The sequence below is a fragment of the Octodon degus genome, unplaced genomic scaffold, assembly GCF_000260255.1.
Source record: "Octodon degus isolate 3935 unplaced genomic scaffold, OctDeg1.0 scaffold00039, whole genome shotgun sequence".
In the NCBI taxonomy this organism is placed as follows: Eukaryota; Metazoa; Chordata; class Mammalia; order Rodentia; family Octodontidae; genus Octodon; species Octodon degus.
The window spans coordinates 5,222,908-5,246,338 of record NW_004524615.1 but is presented as its reverse complement, the minus strand read 5'-3'; the positions used below and the strand labels follow the sequence as shown (position 1 = coordinate 5,246,338).

General features: G+C 48.6%; 1 protein-coding gene across 2 annotated transcripts in view; it reads right to left on the bottom strand.

The window, feature by feature from the left end:
• Nucleotides 1–4,369: 4,369 nt before the first annotated feature.
• Nucleotides 4,370–23,431, bottom strand: part of Efnb2 (ephrin B2) — a 40,370-nt gene continuing 21,308 nt past the window's right edge. Inside the window, exons 3-5 of one of the 2 annotated variants that reach the window (XM_004631174.2) lie at nucleotides 9,314–9,406; nucleotides 8,525–8,638; nucleotides 4,370–6,842 (exon numbers count right to left, since the gene is read on the bottom strand). In XM_004631174.2, the coding sequence (XP_004631231.1) occupies nucleotides 6,451–6,842; nucleotides 8,525–8,638; nucleotides 9,314–9,406 (599 nt within the window). In that variant the 3' untranslated portion in view covers nucleotides 4,370–6,450. The remainder of the gene's footprint in view (nucleotides 6,843–8,524; nucleotides 8,639–9,313; nucleotides 9,407–23,431) is intronic. The other variant, XM_023715185.1, reaches the window with a different exon arrangement.

Genomic DNA, 23,431 nt, shown 5'->3' with positions numbered 1-23,431 from the left:
CTGCCAGACAGAGGAGTTTGGACCTATGGTCATCTCTCTCCCATCTTAGAATCCAGAGTAAGATGTAAATTACTCAACGATAAAGAATGAAGAGACGCAGCGCTGCACCTGGGGCCCCTTGGAGGATGGACAACGGACGGGGTTTCCTCAGTGCCCCTTCCCTTCACCCCGTGGAGGGCCCTAGATCTTGGCATTAATTTTTACTTTCTTTGTTGGTAAAGCATTCTTACACCTTTAACAACAACATGCATATAAACCCTCTAATCTCTTTATTAGGCATGAATGGCACTTTGTTGGAAAGTAATAGCTCTATTATCAGCTAAAAGATGTTTTCCAGTTGTACAGCTTTCTGTGGCAGACTACAGAATTGGAGGCATAAATAATCCAGGAGCATGAGGAAATGCTCTGTGCACCAGCGCGAAAAGCAGTAGCTGCTCTTCTCAGGGACACGAGGAAGATGGTGAAGCTGGGCCAGGTGGGCGGGCGGGAGAAGCCCACAGCCACCTAAGTAGGCAGTGTGTGTGGTGTGCTGGGGCCCGGCTGGCAGGGACCTGAATAAAGAAAGATCTGTTTAACCATCAGGGCTCAAGGGCTGAGTGCTTGGGACTCCGGCTTCCAGGGGCTCAGTGTGTGCAAGTCACCAAGTTCGAGCCTCTGGACTTCCATTCTAGGAAGGGATGGAGAGGGGCCCTGTTCCAGGCCCCAGAAGCAGGAGGCCAGGGAGAGGAAACTCACTGGATGTCACCCTGCTTCAGCCCAGAGCTTTGGCCAAGGGACACCCTGACAGAGAGAAGCTTGGGAAGGTTGTCTTTGTCCAAGTTTAGTTGCTGCTGGCCTTATTTCAAATCCTGGAAATAAGGTCACTTAGATGACCTTCAATGTTTAATGTCCATCCCTCTCGATAAGTAGGGGACCCTGTCCAGACGTGGGCTGGAGACATAGACAAAGCTCTGCTCTTCTTCACAGCCACACACAATGGGCAGAGACCATGATGGGGTCTTACTGTCTCCCCTGCCCACATAATTCCATACCAGCAAGGATGCTTATACATATTTATTCTGAGTGAAGAATGGTTCTTATGAGATTTTGCCTTTTTAACAAAATATGAAAATCTTGACCTGGGTATATCCTTGGCTTTTTGGAGCACATGTGGGTCACGAAAATGTTGACCCCTCTGCCTGCATACTGTCCTATTAAACATAAGCATTGCAGTCCCGTGCCACCTCCTCACCACTGACTGAGGAAAGGTTCCTGACCTAGGCTGGAGTAGGCATGGGACGTGCTCTTTGTCCTGACAACACTGGAAATCCGTCTGCAGGTGAATGGACAGTGTAATTATCACAACCAAATTCCAAATCCACTAAGATGCAAGCAAGCCGAACTGAAGCCCTGGACCATGGTGAAGAATACCTATTATGTCTTTCCTTTATTAATAATTTAGATTTTACTAGTGTGTGTTTGCAGCACCAATCACAGTCCCCATGGGGGTTGGCACATGTGCGTGACACGTGGTCACCACTTCGCACCCGTTTCCTTCTCTTCCCTCCCTGGTCCTCCCATTTCTCGGTTCCCTTTACATTTGCAAAAGCTCTACCCCCATTTCTATTTTAAAGAAAACTATGTTTACTGGAGAAGCAAAGCTTCTGAGAGAGACAGAGGCATCCCAAGTGGGTTGTCCTTTGTCTCCATTTTTCAGTTCTTTTTTATCGCCTTCTCTCACCCCATCTCTCATTCTCCTTCGCAATTGCAGATCTCCTACTTCTTATGCTTTTCATTTTGCACTTTATTTATATTTTGGTTGTCTCATGTAAGAGAAACTATGTTGAATATGGAAGCTAATGTGCCTGATTTATGTAACGTGCCCAAGGTGCATGCACTTCCGCACAAACTTCATCTTTCATGGCAGAGTCATTCTGTGTTGCACGTAAGTAGATGTGTTGAGTCCATTCACCACTCCGTGGGCCCTTACTTCCAGAATTCCACTTCTGTGCATTGTGCTCTGTGACCTGGCATCGCTGTTACATGCTAACCTTGACTCTTCGGGGAAGAAATCTATTAGGTCTCTTTTGTAGCAGAGAAAGATCTATTTCCTATCCTGATGAAAAAGAGAATTGTTCTTCTTAACCTGTAGTAGACAAGTATATTTCACTACCCTGGATCTTAGCTTTCCTGGCGGCAGGTGGGGAGCAGCTACACAGAAGGGATGTTCTCAGGCTAATTTCTCCTCCGTCCATTGGCCACCTTCCCCAGTGCTTGAAGGAGCAGCTCTTCCAGCAGGGAGCTCAGAGGCGTGGGCACTGTGGGAAACGTGTGGATGTGGGCTGCTAGGGCACCCTGCTAGGGCCTTGCCTTTCAGACAGATCGGGGCGTCTGCTCGGCCCCCTGGGAAGGAGCCTGTGCAGGTTGGACACCTCCCTCCAGGACCCCTGGATGTAGCTTGCTTCTCTGCTTCAAGCTTGGTGGGCTCCACTGTGGTCTCAGAAGCGAGGGTAAAAATGTGACACCGTTGTCAGAAATTTACACTGCGACACGGGTACTGAGCGGAAGCAGAGCACACAGCACTGTTCTTCAGCCCACACAGAACCTAATTCTTGCTACGTGGGGTCAAGCATCCAGCTGAGACACTTGGACTGGACACTGCACCCTGAACCTTGACCTCTGACCTCAGACAACTGGGCTTCATGGAGTTGAGGGAGGGAGATGAAGCAACCATTGGATCATCAAACTAAACCATAGGCCTCCTGGAATCTTTTTCTTTTTTTAATAGAGCACATTTATTAACTAGCAGTATAAAGAGCTAAAACTTGAAAAATCCATGGTTCCCAATCTAGCATCCACGGGCGTTTCCTGGGGAGGCTGTCTGGCCTCCTCTTCCCTGTGGGGCCAGGAACCCCCTGTTCCCTGACCCCAGGTGCCTCCCAGATCTGCCCAACTCATCCCATTCCCAGTGAGAGCTGAGAGAAGGCAGGTGCAGGGCCTCACCTTCACAGCTTGGGGCTGAAATGGAGATAACGCAGACCCCAAAACCACAGGAGGCCCAAGACCCCCCACCCAGGAAGGAGATGTGGAGGACACACAGAACCTCCTGGCCCCGGCCTGGCTGAGTACAGTCACTAATGCGCTTACACTGATGTTTCATTTCTAGGACAGTTGACTTTTTCCCTTCCTTGGGGTTTGTTCTGAGAGAATAAATAAGGTGCCAAGGGCATACCACCTTGCTTCAGTGGAAAGGAGTCAGGCCACTGCAAGAGAAGAATCCATTTCCCCTTTTGCTCTGTGGGGGGCTCCTCACAATGCTTGCCGGGAGATGCCCCAGGCCTGTCCTGCCCAGGAGGGCAAGGATTTGAGTGAGCTTTCCTCAAACCAGGAGGCGAGTGGGCACATGAAGGGCTGCAGCTCTCCTCTCTGGCTCATGGTAATTTTGGAGAAACAGAATATTGGGGCAAAACCAAAGAAGAAATGAAAAAGAATGAAAAGTGAAAAGAAAAAGAAAAGGAGAATACTTTGAAGGCGATTTTTCCATAGGAAAAAAATATTTTATTTTTTTAAGAACAAATTCAGTTTTGAAACAGACGTGGAATGTGACTTCACGGATCTTGTGGTCTGAGGAGCTAACTATGATGTGGAACTAAAGCAGACTGAGAACCTGTGACAGGCTATTAAAATAAAACAAAGGAAGAAAAAAATATTTATAACTCAAGCATAATACTGTGTTACTTACAAATTGAACAACGAAATTTTAAATAAATATCCATGGTACATAATTACGGCACAAATATGCAGCAATTTGGCAACCTTTTATACCATTTTTTCCTCTTACAGTGCAAAGGGGAAATGACACTGCCGTTAGACAAGCTGTAGCTAAATACATTGCAAAATTCAGATTTTATACAAAACATCTTGCTTAGACTTTATAAAAAAACCAACATTGCTCTATGTACACAATCTGGATAAGAAAAGCCATTTCTGTCTTGTTTTCATGTGTATTTTTTTTATTAAAAACGTGAATAAGGCTACTGCAACACCCCAAATCCAAGGACAGCAAATTCGGAACCTATTTACACCTTCTTCACTTAAACATGATGGTGTGATCCCGAAGACCAGGGATGAGAATACAAGCAAGGCATTTACAGTAACTTTCCAGAGCAGAACCAACTCCAAGTAAGGGGACCGTTGGTAGATTGTCATTTGGCTTGCACCAGACACGAAACAGACGCACAGAACACTTTCATTTTTCAATTGGTTGCGGGTAACTCTTCACCGGTTCATCTGATTTTTTTTTTTTTTTTCACAGTTTAGCACATAACCCAAAGGTAGCCAACCGAGGATACACACACTTGATTTCATTAAAATCAAACTTTTTTTTTCCGCCATGTTTTCTCTCCTTGTCCCTCTCCCCAATCCTATGAGGAATTTCTGATGGCTTACAAGAAAATCTTGTATGAATGCACAGAAAGGAGAGGCTAGAGTGATGAAAAGGATTACATATGTACTGTGGCTGGTCACCATGGCAACCCCCCACAGAAATATGATATAGATATATATAATATATATTGGCGATATATATTATACATATATGTACACATGTACGCCACACACCCACTCACACACACACACACACACATGCACTTTGGACCAACATTTCAGGTTCAGGATATGGGGATAATCACTTCTGTGACAACTCACTCTTCTGCAGGTGCTCGCTGGAGGTCTGAGAACCTCCAAACGCTGTCGCCACATTTTCTTCTCCCAATTCAGAAAGCAAAGCGTTACCATAGTAACAGAACTCTGTTAAAGATGTCTATTTGCATAGCACATAAAAAGTAGGTTTCCTGTCTCCTCTTCTTGGGTTCCACGAGGGTGGGGATGGGATGGGGGAAAGGTGAAGAGAGGGGGGTGTGCCACCCCCCTTGGGTGACCTGCTGGATTTTAGAGAACACTTCAGCCCACGAGGCAAGGAAAAGCCCACCACAGACACAGGCGCCGGGACATCCTGTCCTCACCAAACAATGACACGGTCACATTGGTTTTCTGGTGCTGGGCTCTATTTCCTAGTCTACAGTTCCATGAGATGCCATCGGAGGACTGTCATTTTCCTATTAGCTCTCATGATTGTAACTTTTGGAGTGGTTATTGTTTTTTACATTTTTTTTCCCCAGGTGCTGTCCAATTTTGTCTTTTTAAAAAAATTTTTTTAAAGCACTGAGCCTCAGGATTGCTTAATTGCCACAAATAAATTTCACATCTTCTGGTGTGTACTGTGTGCAATCTTAAAATATATATTAGTAAAAATCTTTCATCTTATATCCCCTGCGTTCTATATACCTATTATAAATACGTCCTACCTTCCTTCTCCCCTCGACATCATCATTGACTTCCGTCTTAAGGACTCTGAGAGGTTTGCCATGTGCTTCGCTTAGACCCTGTCCCTTCCGCAGCCTCGCTCGCTCGCAGCCTGGACAGCACCACCATAAACCAAAGTGTGTAAGGCTCAACGGGGCGGGCGGGCGGTCAGGCGGGCAGGACTGGCCCTGGGGCTCTGACCTGCCTTTTCCTAGCTGAGAATTCCTGACTGATGTCTGTGGATGTGGAACCACAGCCTGCCGGCTGGACCTTTGGCTCCTCAACGGCTAGGTCAGATTTGGCTCTCTGCCACCCTAAATGCTTTCCCTGTGTTTCATAAATGTGAGAAGTTTAGCAGCTGGGTCTGCCTCCATGGCATAGGCACCCTAAGCAGACCGACTCCCGACAGCTCTGCAGCTGTGCGTCTTATTGCCAGTACCGAGATAGTCTTGCCCTGCCTGAGCAGATGGCCGCGCCCCTCGCCCGGCCACCCCGCTGCCCCTGGTTCTGCTGTCCCCCTGCACCTGGGCTGAGCCGCCGACTGCTGTGGGGTGGGATAGACTCCCTTCCTCCGTCCCGCTCTGGGTGGGAGGCAGCCAGCCCTCCCCTCCTCTTCCTTGCTGATGCTGGCAGGGGACCCTCCAGCTTTCCACAAGGGACTGCTGCTCCAGAGCAGGCCGCCGTGGTATGTCCCATCAGTGACGCAGGATAGGATGTGGGGTGAGGGCTCAGCGCAGGGCGGCAGAGCCCTGGGGAACAGAAGGAGTGAGATAGTGTGGACAGGATGCAAGCGATCGTGGGAAGCCTCACTTAGCCCGAGGTCCGAGCGGAGGGATGGGGAGACACCCAGCAGAGAGGCCTGTCCACACGCCCTGTGTCCCCTGGGGGCCGGCGAGGCCTGCACAGCTGTGGCTCATGGCTTGGGGACGCGCTGCCATCCATCCAAGTGGCGTTGTGGCCACAGTCTCCCAGCTCCCGGGGAAGATGTGCGGTCACCGAGGCCAAAATGCTACAGACTAGAAAGCTGTCCGGCTCCGGGCTTCTCTGGCGGCCGGCTCAGTCATACCGGGCGGCGGCCACCCGGGTCTGGGAGGGAAGGTACCGGCCTCAGACCTTGTAGTAAATGTTGGCGGGGCTCTGTGGAGGCATCTCCTGGACTATGTACACCGGGTGCCCGTAGTCCCCGCTCACCTTCTCGTAGTGTGGGCAGAAGACGCTGTCCGCAGTCCTGAGCGGGATTATAATGTCACTGGGCTCCGAGCCATTGTTGTTGCCGCCGCCGCGCTTGGGCGTGGCCAGTGTGCTCAGAGACAGCGTGGTCGTGTGCTGTGGCGAGTGCTTGCGGTGCCTCCGGCGGTACTTGAGAAGCAGGACCACGAGCGTGATGATGATAACAATGAAAATGATGCATCCGGATGCGATCCCCGCGAATAAGGCCACTTCGGAACCGAGGAGGTTGTTCCCCGAATGTCCGGCACTGCTGCCGTCGGTGCTGGAACCTGGGGATGCAGGAGAAGCACAGACTCAGTCACTGCTGTCCTGGGGCCACCCGCAGCTTCCAGGGTGCTCCATGAACCATGCTCAGGAGGGGGGCCGCACCAGGATGGCACCTCGCCTCGCTCTGGGTTCAGTGCCAGCCGACCACGCTCTGTGTGTAGCCCCGAGCTGCTAGGGAGGACAAAGCGGAAGGGTGCCCGTCTGAGCCTGATTCCCGCCCCCGACTCCCGGCTTCGGCCAAGCCCCCTCTGGCCCCAGGACCCATCCCCAGGTGTTACCATGGCTACTTTTGCCCAACCCACATATATGCTTTCCTATTTCCTAATTGCTTTGTTAGCGCGTCTGACTTTTCCCCTCCCTTCTTGGGAAAAAAGTGATGAATAAAAAGGCTTAACGGTACTCAAAAAAATTTAAAATAGCTAATGGTACCACTGGGAGACATCAGCCATCGAGAGAGAGAGAGAGAGAGAGAGAGAGAGAGAGAGAGAGAGAGATCTCGTAGAGGGACTTTCACCAGCTCCAAGCACACGCTCAGAGCAGACATGGCGACAGCCCACCCTGAGCTGCCTCATCTTTGAACTTGCTATTCCAGCAGGGACAGGAGCAGGGCGAGGAAAGCAGGAGGCTGCCGCGGCCGGCCAGGCAGCTTGAGGCCACTCCGCCCTTCCTGTGGGCCGGCATCCCAGCACAAAGAGCCTGCCTTCTGCACGCCAAGCACCGCCCAGCTCCACGGTGACAGCAGGAAGGAGCGCGGCTGGGAGAGGGTTCAAATCGTAACTCGTTTGTATTATTTGATTTACACTTAAAATATATTTGGAAGGCTGCAGACTCGCGCTGAACAGACTGCCAACCCAAATGTTAAGCACTAAAAATTGGCTGGCATCATTATATTATCCATTTATCAGTTTGTCACAAGAATTTGACATGTCTTGTCATTGAAAGTTAGAAATAACAACTTCTCTTGGAAAGAGACAGAATGCTGCTGCAAAGGCTAAATCCGTAAAACTACCAACCAAGCACACGGCTCTCTAATACAAAACTGCTGACGTGCACGCACTGGATGAAAAATTCATTATTAGCATAGTAACGAATACACGGCTGTTTGTTCCAAGAGTGTTAAAGAAATTAAGTTCAATGACAGCCAATCTTCTCTGCTATTTTAAACAGTGGCCAGGGAGCTGTTTAGTATTATATACAGAAAATGTGAGGAGGAAAAAAAAAATGAGTGCTGACCACCAGAAAATAGCAGTATGCAGTATTTTAAACTGTTACCATCTAAAATTCAGAACAGGGTCGGTTTGACTCTTTGCGGATTACATATAATTAGATGAGGGATTAGAGCATTAATTATATATACATTAACATTAGCTTTAAGCCGGTGTTGACAGCGAGCCTGATGAAGTGTCAGCCAATGAAAATTGTGGTCTGCCCCAGTAGCACTAATAACTGGCTCCTCCATCTGATGCATTCTGCTCTTCTGATAGGAAGGCGTTTATGGGAATGAGTTCGCTCATCTCACAGAGTATAATTAATAATGACTCACTGGTGGCCAAGACCGCTGATGTCTGGCATGACTGCCTAATTCCGCAGGAGCAGAAGTTCTGGGACCCTGCCCTACCGCTTGGGCTGCTAGGATGCGGCTAGGTGCACGCTGACCACCGCGCCCCAAACCACACTGCCGCACCTGAATTTGGTTTTACGAAGGGACTAGTTGTTGAACTCCTTCCATTTGTACCAGCTTCTAGTTCTGGACGTCTCGTTGGACCGCTGTTCCTGGTTGACCCGGCAGAACTGGCATCTATACGAAAAACCAGCCATTAGTCACAGCACAGACATCCAAGGATATCTAGGCTTATGTATGTACCAGAAGCACGGATAGCAATGAGCATACGATTCTCTATGCAAAGCACTGTGAAACACAAGAATATAATTTTCCTTTTAAAACAAAATGGTCACACTAGCTCTTTCAGAGGTTTGGGTGATGGGCCATCTGTGGAAACTATGGGGTATCTTGCATTTGGCAGGCAGTGTTGCAGGTGACTTTTCAATTTAACTGAGCAAGTTGACTGACTACTATACCGATTTCTAATTAAACAGTAAGTCTTTCTGCACAATAGGTTGTCTCTGAGAAAAGGCATGATGAACACAGCTCGCCAGCAGGCACGTCTTAGAAGTGAGCAAACTGCAGAGATAGGCCTTGGGTTTTGAATCAAGGTGGTTTTTTGTGGGTTTTGTTGTTGTTTTTAAAAGAAATAGACCTTAGAAGGCAATAGACCCTCTGCCTAGCTGACCTTAGCTTTTAGAGTGATCTCCCGGAAGTGAAGCCTTTTACATCAAGCTGGGGAAAATTGCACAGGGGTGTCCACTTCACATGAAGGAGGACAGGGAGCAGGGTGGATGCTGCCACTGGGGCCACGTGAGCTGGGGCAGCACCAGATGACAGTGGCCTTGCGGAGCGGCCGGCGGTCTTTACCTTGTCCAACTTTCATGAGGATCTTCATGGCTCTTGTCTGGCACACCCCTCCCTCCTGGTTATCCAGGCCCTCCAAAGACCCATTTGATGTAGCTGATTGAAAATAAAATGGACAAAACAAAAAAAATAAAGAAAAAATCAGGAAATCAATAAGCCAAGTTTACATGAACATGAAATGTCTGAAAACAATTCGAAAAGTAAGAATTCACTCTCAAGTCACACATGTCTTCTAAAAGTATGGGATGCTGAAAGCCGAAAAGAAAAAGAAAAAAGAAATAAAGAGGAATGGATGTGGGAAACATTGGTGCATGGGGCTGTCTGGTTCTAGGTGTACCCAAGCGCGTTCCCCTGTAATACAGGGGATCATGTCAGTGTCCCCCTAGAAACTCAAGGGGTGTGTCTGGCCTCCCCCAAACCCTCATCTTTGGGCCAAACCTGAGCGAGCTCGCAGTTAATGCTGTAATTTGGAACTGTGGTAATCATCCTGCGACACCTGCTTCCTCTGCTACAAATTTCCTGCCTCAAGAACAATTAGCCTGATGCTGTCTGTCAAGCATCCAAGTTCTGTAAACACCACAAGGGGAGCTGCCCACGCCCCATTTTTTCCCCTCTAGCAGCCTAAAATGGGCTGAAGATGTAACCTAGAACTCAAGTCTCCAAAGCCTGACTTCTTCCCTCCAACCCTGGTGAGACTGGAAAGAAGCCAAGCCTAAAGACTGCTGATATCAACGCCCACCGCCTTCCTGCACCACGCTGCCACTGCAGGGGAACTCCGTAAGGAGGAGGTTGAGCACATGGCTGCCTGTCCCTGGGCAAAGGCTGAGGCCACTTTGCCCCATTCTGGGAGTCAGATTTCTGTTTGGGCTTAGCACGGAGGGCCAGGGCAGGGTGAGCCCTGGTACCATTTTCAGTAATTTATGTTTTGAGCCAGCTGTGTTCTGCCTAAGCGCAGCACTGTGTGTCCCGGGAGGCAGGTGAGTTCCCTGAACAGCCGTGAATCTAAAGCTGCCGAGGGGCAGCCTGCAGGTACTTTGATGAATCACAGGCTTTTGAGTACGCTTCAGACTCCAGCGGGAAGAGAGGGAGAGTGAGGACACTGTGCCCGCGGAAGGGCAAGCGGCAGGGGACAGAGCGGCTCTCGAGCCCCTCTGCCGCTTCAGTCATCTCCTCTGACCTCCTCTCCTAACCCAGCCCTCTGAAGATGGAACAGCTGTTCTGGCTTCAAAAGAAATCCCTAGGCTGTTCTGCCTTTACGTCCAGGTTATTCTGTTCTCTGAACCGGCCAGCAAACAAGCGCCCCACGCGCTGAGAGCAAAGCCGCCCTCGCGAACAGGGGACGACGGACTGAAAGGCGGGGCCTGGGGTTCGCCTATGCTCCACAGCTGTCAACTCCTACTGTCGCCGCAAGTCCACCTCTCGCGCATGTGACCGTCTCCCCGCTTATCTGAGAACTGGCTTCACCTCACAGTCTCACAGCTCAGCTCTTTCTTGAGTTGAGCACTTGCTGACACTAAGCTTTGCCTGGGAACACAGGCAATCGCCGCCACGGGCATTTTTAGGGGGCTGGTACTAGGCAGACAATGTCTGCCTCCAGATTTTGGACACAGCGTCTAGCAGATAAGCGAAAGGAAAACCTACAAAGGTCCCCTGCATCAGCAGCCTGCCCTCCCTGTTCCTCCACCCCGGCCATTCCTTTGCCTCCTCCACAGAAGCGGCTAAAATTTCAAGCTATCTGTTCCTCCCCGAGACCTCAGACTTGAGGCTTCCCACGAGCCGACACCGTTTCTGGACAGTATCAGCAGAGCGTACAATCTTTAATTCAATGCTGACAGTTTTCTCACTTAATTTTTCAAAACTTAGGATGTCTGCCTGTAGAGAAAAGGGAGACACTGATCTGCATGGCCAACAACTTCAGAAGCTTAACCTTTAGAACGCACAGAAATGCTCCTCTAAGCAACAGGACTCTAACACAGCTGTAATTGTTCTGCTAAACCTTTTTAAGCTGATAAATGACAATATAGCATCTGAAATATAGCACAGAAAAAAAAGGGAAGGAGAAAGAAAGTTGTTTGTATTAATATTGAGGGGAAAGGATCAGATTGAAAAGTTAAAAAAAAAAAAAAAGGTGTAGGAGCCAGGCACGATGGCACACGCCTGTAATCCTAGCACTTGGGAGGCTGAGGCAGGAGGACTGCAGAGAGTGAGGCCAGCCAGGGCTACATAAGTGGATTCAAGGCCAGCCTGCACTGCATAATAGAGGAATCCTACGAAGGAGAAGGCGGGCCATGTGGATCTGAGTCACATTGAAACCTAACTCCACCAGCATCTGCTGAGGGGAGCCCCTAAAGACATCTAGGCTGCCCCAGGAAGCAGAGGCCTCCATCCAGCCAGTGACCTTTTTGTTCTGAGTCACAGGCTGATGGCTTTCTGGAGTATGGACCCAGGTCCCAGCTTGACCCCTGAGGATGTCCAAACATCGCCCAAGTATGAAGAACTCTGCAGGCAGCCCAAGTGCACTGTAGTCTGAAACTCAGCTCCCCCGACAGACCAGGACAACAGTGGAGGCCATTCCTTGAGAGAGACACTGCCTGGCACTCTCCTTCCTCAGCTAACAGAGCACTCAGGGCTGGGACAGTGTTGCGGCCCCACTGTCCACTCTGCCCCACCTCCCTTAAGCTGGCTCAGCCCCTGCAAAGAGCACTGGGAGAAGGTGGAGACATTCATTGCTGATGTTAAAACATCTCGGGGTCTGGCTGCTGAAAGGCAGGGTGCGCTGTAACCCACCATCCTGAGTTCCATGGTGAAAGATCTGGGGCCACAAACCAGATGACCCAAATTGGCCCAAAAGCCGCTCTTCTCAGACTCCAGTGTTCCTGCCTTCAGGAGGTGGCCCTCACAGAGCCCAACATCACCCAGTGACTTCAATTTCGTATCTGAAGCAAACATCGCTTCCCATTGTGAGGCTGACTTCCCTCTTGCCTACGGGGTTCTAATTCGGGAGGCTGCCGCCCTGTGAGAACAATGACCCAGCCCATGTGTCACCCTGGTGGTGGCTCGTCCTGGCATCAGCCGTGAGCACCACCCCAAGGCGGATGCCACGGCTCCTCTGGACTCAGCCGGGCACCAAGAAGTGCTAAGAAGCTTAGCAGCTGATTTCAAAACTTAAGAAAATGGCTCATGCTCAGGAGTGATATCTATCTCCATTTCAGGGGACAATTTTGTGATTATTTTTATTGTCCATCTGAAAGTCCTGGGAATTTTTAACTTACAGGCAGAGCAAAAATAAAGGATTACCTCATTACACTTAGTTTTTCTTCTATCTGTCCACTCGCCTAATCTAATGCAGCCATAATCATAGGATTACTAAGTGGATAAAATTGCATTTAATCACTGAGGGAGAGACAGCAAAAATAACATTGGTATACATAAGCTTTTAATGCCCAGATACTTTTCTCCCCTTGGCTCAAGGGGGAAAGAGTAGCCTTTTAAAATTAAAACTCACTTAGCAGAGTTTCCCATCCAGTTAGGAGACAGGCTTAGGAAAGATACATGGGTATTTTATAGCTTGCATTGGGAAGCTTTGGCTCCAGGGGTTGAATTGCATGTGGGAAGCAGAGGTCGCCGTGTTGTTCCCCGGGCTGCCTGACCTCTGGGGGCTGAAGAGCACCCCAGGTTCCATCGCCCACACACCCTGCAGTGAGAAGCTGCTGCTTAGATGGAGACTCAAGCTGCTCCATCTGGATCCTTAGGTGGGTTTCATGCACAAGGACTGGGGAAGAGGCAGCTGACCCTGTACCCCCTACACACATGCAAAGCAACCCTATGAAGGACACTTCTTAGGTTCTTATGGCAAGAATGCAATACCAAGACAGACCACTGCGGAGGAAACATGAACTATCTAACACGTAGCTTTCTGGTATGCAAGGGGCTTATTGCAGCAGAGTGGTACATAATGGGGCACATACCAGCGCATCAAAGGGTTGCACCAAAGAAACACAGATACGAAGCACACAGGGTCAGAAAAACCACAGAATGGTAACGATACACATCCTATCTCTACACAAAGCTGAACCTAACTCACTCTCAATCATCCCACAAACTGCATTTTAAGAAAACCCTCAAAAAAAAAAAAAAAAAAAACCCTCCGTTGATAGAGTCCACGAGCACTGCTTCAGCTCACTGGCTCAGCCTGCTGATGCGGGCTTCGCGGGCCGAGCTTCCTAGGCACCACGTGTCCTAGTCACCGAACACTGGAGGGGTCAGGGCTGGTGAGCCTGCTATCTAGTGAGCCCAGGAAGGAGAGAAAGACCCATTCCAGTGAGGAACAAGGCAAGCAGAGTTGTGACTTTAAAGTCAACATGACATGCAGATTGGATTATTGTTTTCTTCTACAAAAGGTTTTGAACCTGTATGTGTAAGGGCAGGGGTTGGGAGACACAGCTGATAAAAAATGTAGTTGTATAATAATATAAATATAGGATCCAGGAAGCTAAGATCTAACCACTTCTGATCAGTTCAAATTCAGAATATGTCAGGCAAACTTGGAATCTGTCCTACAGAAAAAGGTCTTCATTTCAGGAACTTGAGGTGGCTTCATGCTTTGAGCAGTATGGTTATCTTTCAAGATACAAACTCACAAGGAGAAAGGTCTGAAACAAGCAAGTGATGGTGCTCACAAGAAGCCAAAACAAAAGCCCGGCTTTTAAGAAGTTAATTAACAAAATATGCATACTGTGTATAATCTGCCCAAGAAGAGGAGAAATTCACCCGTGAGCGCTTCCTTCCCGGCGTTCCTCACTCTGGCTAAACGCAGACTGCGCTGCTGTGACTTTCTATGGAGTTCGGTGTCAGCACTTAACTTAGGAGCCAAAAACTCAGCACTGCTTCAAATCCTGTAGTGCTGCGCCCGAACACTACTCGCCTTATCTTAAAGCAAGAGTTCCAGTGCATTCTTTAAAGTGGCCTCCTCTTACAAAGAAAAATGCAGAGGAAAATACTTTCAAACTTCACTGGATGTTTGATGAACTCTTGTTCTGGGAAAGGGGAACTGTTCAACTGAAACTATCACCCCAGTGAGGGTAGAGCTGGAGAATGTGTGAATTTCTCGTCCAAGGAAACACTGCTCAGATTTGATGAGAAAACTCTCTTGAATTAAAACCACATCGCTATGTTTGTGTTTTGAAATTTTAAAGCAGCAAATCATGCATAAGGAAGAAATAACTGGCTTGGCCTCAGCGACTTTGATAAAACACAGTTAATTAGTTTCTCCTCTAAGCAGCATGATTCGGGAGAAAGTGAACTCCTAAATGGGGACCTCCTCGTCTCCTGTTTGCCAGCCCTGAAAAGCGACCAGAGGTGCCACACAGCAGCACAATTGGACGTTCTTGAGTGACACAGTTTCGTCTTATTTGCGCATTGTGAGCAGCGCTGGGCTATCCCACTGGTGGCAGCTCTGAGAGAGAAGACTGAAAAGGTACAAACAACCTTCAAGCTTTCCAGGGAGCTGCATTTGTTTCTACATGCACTTAAAAGATTGTGATGACAGCAATCCTTAGCTACTCTCCTTGGTCAGGGACAGGGCAAGAGGGACACTAGGGGCATGCGGACACTAGGGGTGTCATGGAGATGGTCACCACACATGCTTACAACCACCGTGTCTAACACACACATGCCATCACAACTTATCCAGAAACTCTTTTGGCCACTAAAACACTGTGTGAACATTAAGTAACTGGCAATCATTAAAGATGCTAGGAGCCACGGTTATCCTTGGCAACACGGTTTTGAGGAACCACCAGCTACACACGGAAGGAAAACACAGAGAAGGCATGTGCGTGCTGACACAGGTGTGGACATGTATGTACATACAAAGAAAATAAAGGTTGCGCATCCCTTATATGACTGTAGAACCACATGATCTTCAGATTTTGGATGTTGGGGGACATTTGTAAGACTTGCCACACCAGCTTTCAAAAAGTGTTAGATTTTTACAGTGCTTTAAGATTTCAGATTTTCAGATCAAAGATGCTCAGCTTGTCCACTCCAGGCTAGCCCAGGCCCCTGGTGCTTCTGGGTGAAAGATCACACAGCACTGGCAGCAAACTGCTCCGTGCCACCCTTCCAGTACTTCAACACACGCGATTATTTAGGAAGTGCTTTACTTTATATCCCCTTGAAGTCACTGCTTGCCACTACCTGGTGTCTGGATTTTTAATGAATTTAATTGAAGAAAAACATTGCTTTCTAGGTCTGAAATTTTATCACTAAAAGTAGGATGATTTGTCCAAGTAGATTCACATTCCGTTAAAAAATTTCAACATGATTTAATAAAAACTAAAAAGCACACCATGCATTCAAGGGGCTTTTCTCAAGCCACCGTGATTCAGATGAAGCCAGCGCAGGGAGGGAGGACCTAAGAGTCAAAGGGAAACAAGGACCACCTTCACTCAGGAGTCTCAACCACAGTATGGGCCCAAACTTACTCAGAGAGCGGAACTGTGTTTCAAAAATAGGTGGCCACATGACCATTTCAATAGCAATGACTACATTCACATTAGAAAAACAAAACCAAAAAACAATGCTGTAATAGTTCTAAAGATACACCCTAACTCACTATTGTCTCTGTTAGTTGAAGTATCCCCATTTCTAAAGACTCCGTTTCCTGGCCCAGGGAAAGTGATGCCGCCTGATGAAAAGCTCCGGAGCCCTGAAGTCACCTGTGTCAGGCTGAATTATTTTCAGCTCACGATCCAGCGCCCGTGCTGTGGTCTGCACGTCTTACTCATTAAAATTTCTACAGCAATATAGGAAAGTCTGGTGAGCAAAGGGTCAGAGCACAAAGTTCGTGGGCACGGGAGGTGCACGTCCCCCAGACCTCCAGCCCACTGGCCTCACCAACGGCCTGCAATGATATTAATGACCCAGGAATGCAGGCTGGCAGCACTGGAGAGAAAGCGTGTGTCCGAGACGAGCTCCTCCCTAGGTGGTAGGGCTTCACCACTTGCAGAAGTAATGTCTGCTGACAGTTTCGAGCATAACACTGTGGATGGGAAAATGTGTCACTCTAGTGGCATAGCAGTTGACAGGGACGTGATAGTATTTGCTTTGACCACTGAGAGACCAGCAGTAACCCCAATAAAGTACCCTGTCTAAATCTGCCCTCCAGATGAACCGCCCTCCATCTGGGGCGCTTGCTTTATACTTTATAAGAATCCAGGGCAATTTTCCACATGTTTGCTTCAATCAAAGAATACCTTCATCTCTGCTTTAACACCACAAGCAACAAAGCCGGCTACTCTGCTAATGAAAAAGGCCACTTTCCAAGTTGAAATATCTTTTTGCAACCCACAGCCTGGCTCCTCTGTAACGGAATCAATTATGCTCTTTCTCGAGGCTGGCCAACGCATCTGTCCATCTGTCCCTCTGTCCATCCATCTGTCCATCAAAACTGCAGCACTGATACTTGGCTGAGGAAATTTAAAGTATCTTACTGCCTCTCTTTGTATCTTTGGCAGATGTTCATTTGTAGTAACTACTATACAGCAACTTTCTATTCAGGTGTTCAAAGTACTAACTGATGTTATAAAAACATCTCATCCTGTAGGGTCTTACTATTTCTACTCTGGAACAAGTGCTTCAAATTAATCACAAGGCACACAGGGGATAACAGGGCATCAGGGCCAAGGCGTAGGACAGAAGCAGAGAGTTGGCATTTGTCCCCCATGAGCTTGTTCGCTACCGCTACGCATGCAGCTCCGCACGCACACTGCCTTTTCCTCAGGACGCGTAGGCTGGCTCCCATCCTCACCACGTCTGGTAGGAACAATCAGGGGACACCATTCCACCCATCAGCGCTGGCCCACAGGTCCAGAGGCCTGGGGCTGAGCTTCACTCCGACCTTCTGTGGCCGTGGAAGGCACTAAGCTCCTCGCTACGTCTAGCCTCTGCTCTGCTTAGGGACGCGCATGCTGCTCTGTCAACACGTTTCTAGACCCAGAGCAGAAGTGAGCCTCAGCGAAGGCCATGACTCTTCCTGGGGGATCGAATGGGAATCGAACACCCGGGCTGAGAGCTTAGGACCTGCAGAACAAATGTGTGGCTCTTCAGTCAGTTTCCTGCAAGTAATCTTTCTTACATCTCTCGATGCCTCTTGGCTATTTTTTAAGTGTTTTATTTTGCTTTAAATTTTTATCTTAATGATGAATATTTAAAGGCTGTTAAGAAAGAATTTGTCCTCTTTTATGTTTGCACTAGGTCTCCAGTATTGTTTAATTATTTATAAATCCAAATGAACCTTTAAAAAGCTATAAATACAGAGGCCAGAGATATTAAGATGCACCTTGTGAAATAACAGAGATGGTGTTACTTGGAGTCATTCCTCAGTAATCCTCTTTCTCGGAGTAATATCCATTTTGTCTTCGGTGCTTCAGTCTATCTGGACCATGGTGTCCTGGCTTTCTCTATCCTCAACACCTGCTCCTCACGCTGAAGACCGCAGTCACCTTTGCTCTGTGTGGTCACGTGCGGAAGGAATGGCATGCCTGGGACACTGAGAGCTTGCGCCCCTGCCTTGGCTGCGACCTTGAATTGGAGCAACGTCCCCAACGCCACAGCTCTCATGCTGTCTGTGCGGAGCACGGCACAGGTCACGGGCCCTCAGACCCAAAGCTTCAGCACAGTCTCTACCAGTTTACTGGAAAAGGCGTCTACACAGGCAGAGAGGAGTTCAGGTGATGTGAACAACCAGAAACAACGCTTCTAGTGTTCAGACCATGGACCAGTGTACTCCTTGCGGATAAGCTAACCCAGACACATGCTGCTCCTGGGAGGCTGCTTCTACTGCTTTGGATGCTGCTGAAGTGTAACAAGAACACCGTCTTCTGGGCCCTGGGCACTTGATGAGGGCCTAGCGAGGCCACTGGCATGCACCGTGGGGCCCTTAATGCGGGCATCTGAAGACGCGTCCTTGTTCATGTGTCCTCTGGGCTGACAAAGCCTGGGTAATTCAGGAACAGAATGACACAGACATGCAGGCCCCTTGGTAAAGGCGACCCAAGTGCAAAAGAACTTCCGTGGCACTCACAGCTGTGGTCTTGAGCTTGTGGCATGCACTCATCCTTGCACCAACCATGGAAGTGAGCCACGCTATACCCCACACACACCCACATCGGCTCCCAGAACAGACACCACCAGGTTTCCCACTTCACCGATGAAGGGACTGAGTCAGAAGGACAGGTTTAGTGACTTGTGGAAAGGCTCTCAAGAGCCCAGGTCTGCCAGAGCCAGCAAGATTCTCATGAGCACCCATTGTGAGAAGAGCAGTTCCGGGGGAACTACAAATGGCTTCAGATGCCTGAAACTAGCAGTTGTGTGCAAGGCATCAAATGCGAATCGTCAGCCCTGAGTCGGAGGGCCGCTGACAGGATAATGCTGCCGCGCGCTGTACTTGATTTATTTAAGGATGCAGCGGTGACTTCTGCTGCATTTATCGTGCATAAATAATTCATCAAGGAAAGTACATAATCGCTTTATAGACGCCATGCATTCTAAGAGACGCTGCATGTCAAAGGACATCCACAAGCTCCTACAGCTACTTTGCTAGGGAAAGAGAGCTCACTGTATGTTCACGTTACTTGCCAAACCTGCTCCCCAGTGGCAAGCTAATCAAAGGCAGAAAAGAAAAACCAAACAAAGAAGAAAAAGATGTACATATACTCAACTGAAATTGTGCCTATTTCGGCTCTTTTAGAATACTGCTTCACCGTATCTGTGGAAGCACTTCGCTCTCTGCTGAGATTTTGCTCAAAGGGGGAACACACGCCCCAAAGTTGCAAAGCTGTTTGAGGAAACTTCCCATTTTCCTTTGGACAAGCGAGACTGCTTTGGATGAGCAAGGCAAGGACGGGGCGAAGCTGTGCTGGGTCCTCCAGTGTTGAGGAATGGAAACAGACCTGCGGAGAACACGCAGGGAGGACCTGCTTCGCAGAACTTTTAACCAAACAGTCGTTAGAAATTTCTAGGCTATGGCATAAGACCACATCTTAGCCACAAAAGAATAGTAAAATAAATCAAAAGCCACAGAAGATGAAATTAAGCGGTTTTCTACGAATATTATTTTGCCTCCTGCCCCATCACAGCCACAGACCACCTAACAAGTATTAATACAGCGGCCTTCACTTCTCCTCCATCTCTGCCACACAAAATCTCTGGCGGGTACTTTGCCTGTGTGGTAGTTGATTGCATCAACTTGAGAAGTTTGGTTACGAGAAGATGAACGGACTGATAGGCTCAGCAACTCCTCACCTTGGGGTGTGGAAGACCCACCCTGGGGCGGCTCATAGCCTGGACAGCATCAAGGGGAAACGAGAGGATGGAAGTGCTCTGGTTCTGCAGAGGAGCCCAGGCTTCACCTTCGGCCTGGGCACCTTCTCCTGGCTCTGGCACCTTCCGCTGCAGGCCCATTGGCCTCCAGACACCGACTCCCACAGTGCACTGCGGTGAGCCGCAGACCTTGGACTGGCCCCTCAGCCTGCACTGTGCAGACACCCTCTGCATGCTTCGCATCAGACTCTGTGGAGACCGTCGAAGCCGGTCTTCTCACACGTCCACATGTCTGTGCTGCGTGTTTCTCTAGCCAGTGCTGACCGAGCCAGACTGGCGTAGGCTGAGGCTGAAGAGCGGTCCACGGCAGCCTCACGCAGGCCCCTGTACAAGGCCTGGCACACTGAGCTTGCTTATCCATTCAGCTCTGGGCTGTCATCTGCACAAGAAACTGAAGCCAGCATGGGAGTGCCTCCACGGAGACTTATGGGTGAGGGCTGGACATTTACCATGTCTAACAGTGCGGCCCTGGACATTAGGCTGCTTCACACACACCGAAAGAATTTTAAAGACGTGACAAAAATAACTACAGGTTATGTCAAATACTGCCTCTGCTTTTAAGGTAGTTAGGGATCCGACTGTAATGAAGAACATACTGCTTTTCAGACCCAAACGGTCACCACATTCCCATCTCTGGAACTTTCTATGACCGGGAGATTTCACTATACAAATGAAGCCCAGGGCTAATGACTGAAATAGGTCACTTGAAAACCTCAACTCTAAACGTGAAGAAAGCCTACATATATCTCATCTTGCCTCACATCAAAGAAGACAGTCATCTGGGAGGAGAACCAACGAGGATGTGCATCATTTTGTCACTTCTTCAGAGAATGCAGCCGACTCTTGGTAGGCTCAAAGTACGGCTCCAATCAGTGATTAATCCCTACCTGGAAAACTCAAATGTGGGACCTCTCTTATCAGGGAACACAACAAAGTCCCTGTCAGCAGAAAACCACATCTGCACGCGCTTCTGTGTGAGCCTGTGTGTCCAGCCCTAACATACATCCTCCCCATGAAAAAGCCCGAGCAACGCCAACTGTCAAAGTATTCTCTAGAGAAGGAAATTCAAGTTCAAAGAAACAAAGTGACTTTTCTCATCACACTCAGGCGGCGGGACCAACACACAGGTCTCTGGTCCCTGGCCAAAACCTTCACACACTCCTCAGTGGGGCTCACCCAGTCCTGGTCTCCACGCAGGTCCCCACTGAGGCCAACCAGCCCCCCTCCAGCCCAACAATGCCTCACGAGCACACAGGAAGTGCCGAGTCACATTCTCTCAGGGCTGGAGCTGCCGTCCCAGCATACCCGAAACGTGAAGCTGAACACGTTATTTGCTAGCAGCTCAGACGCCCATTTTCCTTATGTCTCACAGTGACCCAGCCCTTTGACCCAATGCCACACTAGCACCCATCATGCTACCCCACACGATTTTTTGAATGTACCGAAATAAAAACAGCTGACTCCCGCACTTGCCCTCTTCTGGGGCAGATGGAGTGCAGTGAGTGTGGCTGCAGCCCGTGTGTTCGTTTGACATGGAAAGTGGCAGCGTTCTGAAAGCCCTTAACTGCTGCTGTGGGTTCCGGGGTGCTGGAAGGGACAGTGCAAAGGCAACATTCCTTTCCAAGTGAGAGTGCCTCTCACTGCCCACCTTCTTGCAAGGGAAACTCGGGTGTTGAAGGGCTATAGTGCAGGGTGGCTGAGAAATGGCCTCCGCACGCTCCTGCGGATCCAGAAAGCCCGCCTCGGCCAGCGACCAAGTGAAGCCTTCCACCGCTGCCCAGAGTACGAATCACTGGAATTCCCAGTGAAGTTCTGCATCTTCTTTGGAATCTCCCCAGGGCAACATTTCAACAGCCCCTCATTGTTTCCAACATGAACCCCCGGAAAATCTGTTTTAGCGCTCACCTATCCTAAGTCACCCTGTTCTTTTGTACTGTAAGTCATAATTCTAGGGAGAATTCAGAAGCCAGAGCAGGGTAACTATCTGCAGTGACCCTGTTACTGTGGCCCAATGAGCTTCCAAAGAAAGAAAAGAGATACCTTATTGTGCAGATTTATGCCACGGTTACAAATGATGCTTCTCAGCACAATTCCTCATGCACTGCTACAAAACAGCAATGAAATGCTCACTATGTTAAGCAAAGACTTGTAGGTAAGGCATTTATTTAGTTGTATTTCTTGTGCATTATTTCTGACTAATGGTTAAACTTTCCATGTTTATTAAAAGCCCAATGCTACCCACTGGGAAATGTCTCAAAGCAGGAGGACAGCGCCAGTCTAGCTCTGCCTCCTGCGCAGGGAGAGTAGAGAGGCTCGGGGGGAGCCAGCCAGGGCATGACAATCACCGCCATGGTGCGTGGGGAGCTCAGGCATCTGCATCCCACGCTCGCCCACCACTCCACCCAGGGCCACAGCCTTTCCACAAATTCATCTGACGTCAATTATTTCTGGTCCCTAAAAAGTCATGCCATACAACAGCTTACACTGAAAACATTCTTTACCTGATCTTTAAAAACATATATACTTTTAGGCTCCCCAAAACTTAAAAATTTCCATTTATTAAAATAATAAAAGTTTCCATTTATTTTACCTTATAATTACATTTTCAAAGACTTTCCTCTTCTTCCATGTAGCTTTACTATCCCATCTGCCTTGTTTCAATTCAGAATGTTTTTATTTTGATTTTATCTTTTTTTTATTTGCAGAACCAGGGATTGAACTCAGGCGCTTGCACTTGCTAGGCAAGCGCTTATTCTACTGAACTATCTACCCTATTATGATTTTATAACAATTATTCATATGTGTGTGTGTGTGTATGTATATATATGTGTGTAATGTAGTGCTTTCTCCTTTTCTTTGAAACTTACTCTCAGAAAGCAGAGCTCTGTGCATCACGACGGCCTCAAAGCAGCCCTGCAGTCTGGCATTTTCCGGCAACAGATATAACTACCTGTCTCAGACCACTTTTGTTTTAACTACTAATGTAGAAAAAAAATGCATGCTATAGAGCATGAGATAAATATTCAGTGAGCTGCTGCTCTGGGCTGCTAGAACAGCGCCGAGGTGGAGAAGGCCAGGCCTTTACTCTTGAACACCAAGCAGCGGGGGACCTGACCAGGCCAGCTCCACATGAGCTGAAGTCCATGGAAAGAGAATTCAACCCAGTGAAAAGTAGAACTTTAAGCTACAAAAATTCAAAGAAAAGATTTTATTGCCTGACTCATGCAAACAGTTGCCTCAGTCTCCTAGATATCAGTGTGACAGAATCCAGGGTCCTGACAAAATCCTGGCGTGGTACAAGCTTGGGGTGTGCGCAGGGTGTGCTCAGGGTGTGCTGGACTTCATAGAAGCCAGAGCTGATCACAGATAAATCCAACAGATAAGGACCACCCATTCCTGAAACAGTGGGCCAGGTTTTGTATTTATGAAGTAATTCAGCAAGCAGACCCAAGTTCTGGCCTCATCTTCTAAGCCTCATGCTAACAGGACCATGTCCAAGGTACACTGCCCAGAAGCCCCCTCCGCCCAACCTCACAGCCCCTTCCAAGAGGAAAGTGTCCCACTCTGCCACTCTGTTCACGGGTGAGTCTCCAGAACTGAGGCACGGTCATGGTACAGAACAAACACTAGAGGAACGCGTGGGTGGGTGGGTGGATGGGTGGATGGATGGATGGGTGGACTGGTAGATGGGTGGAGAGAAAAGACATTGCACAGATTTACCTATCAAAATGTCACCAA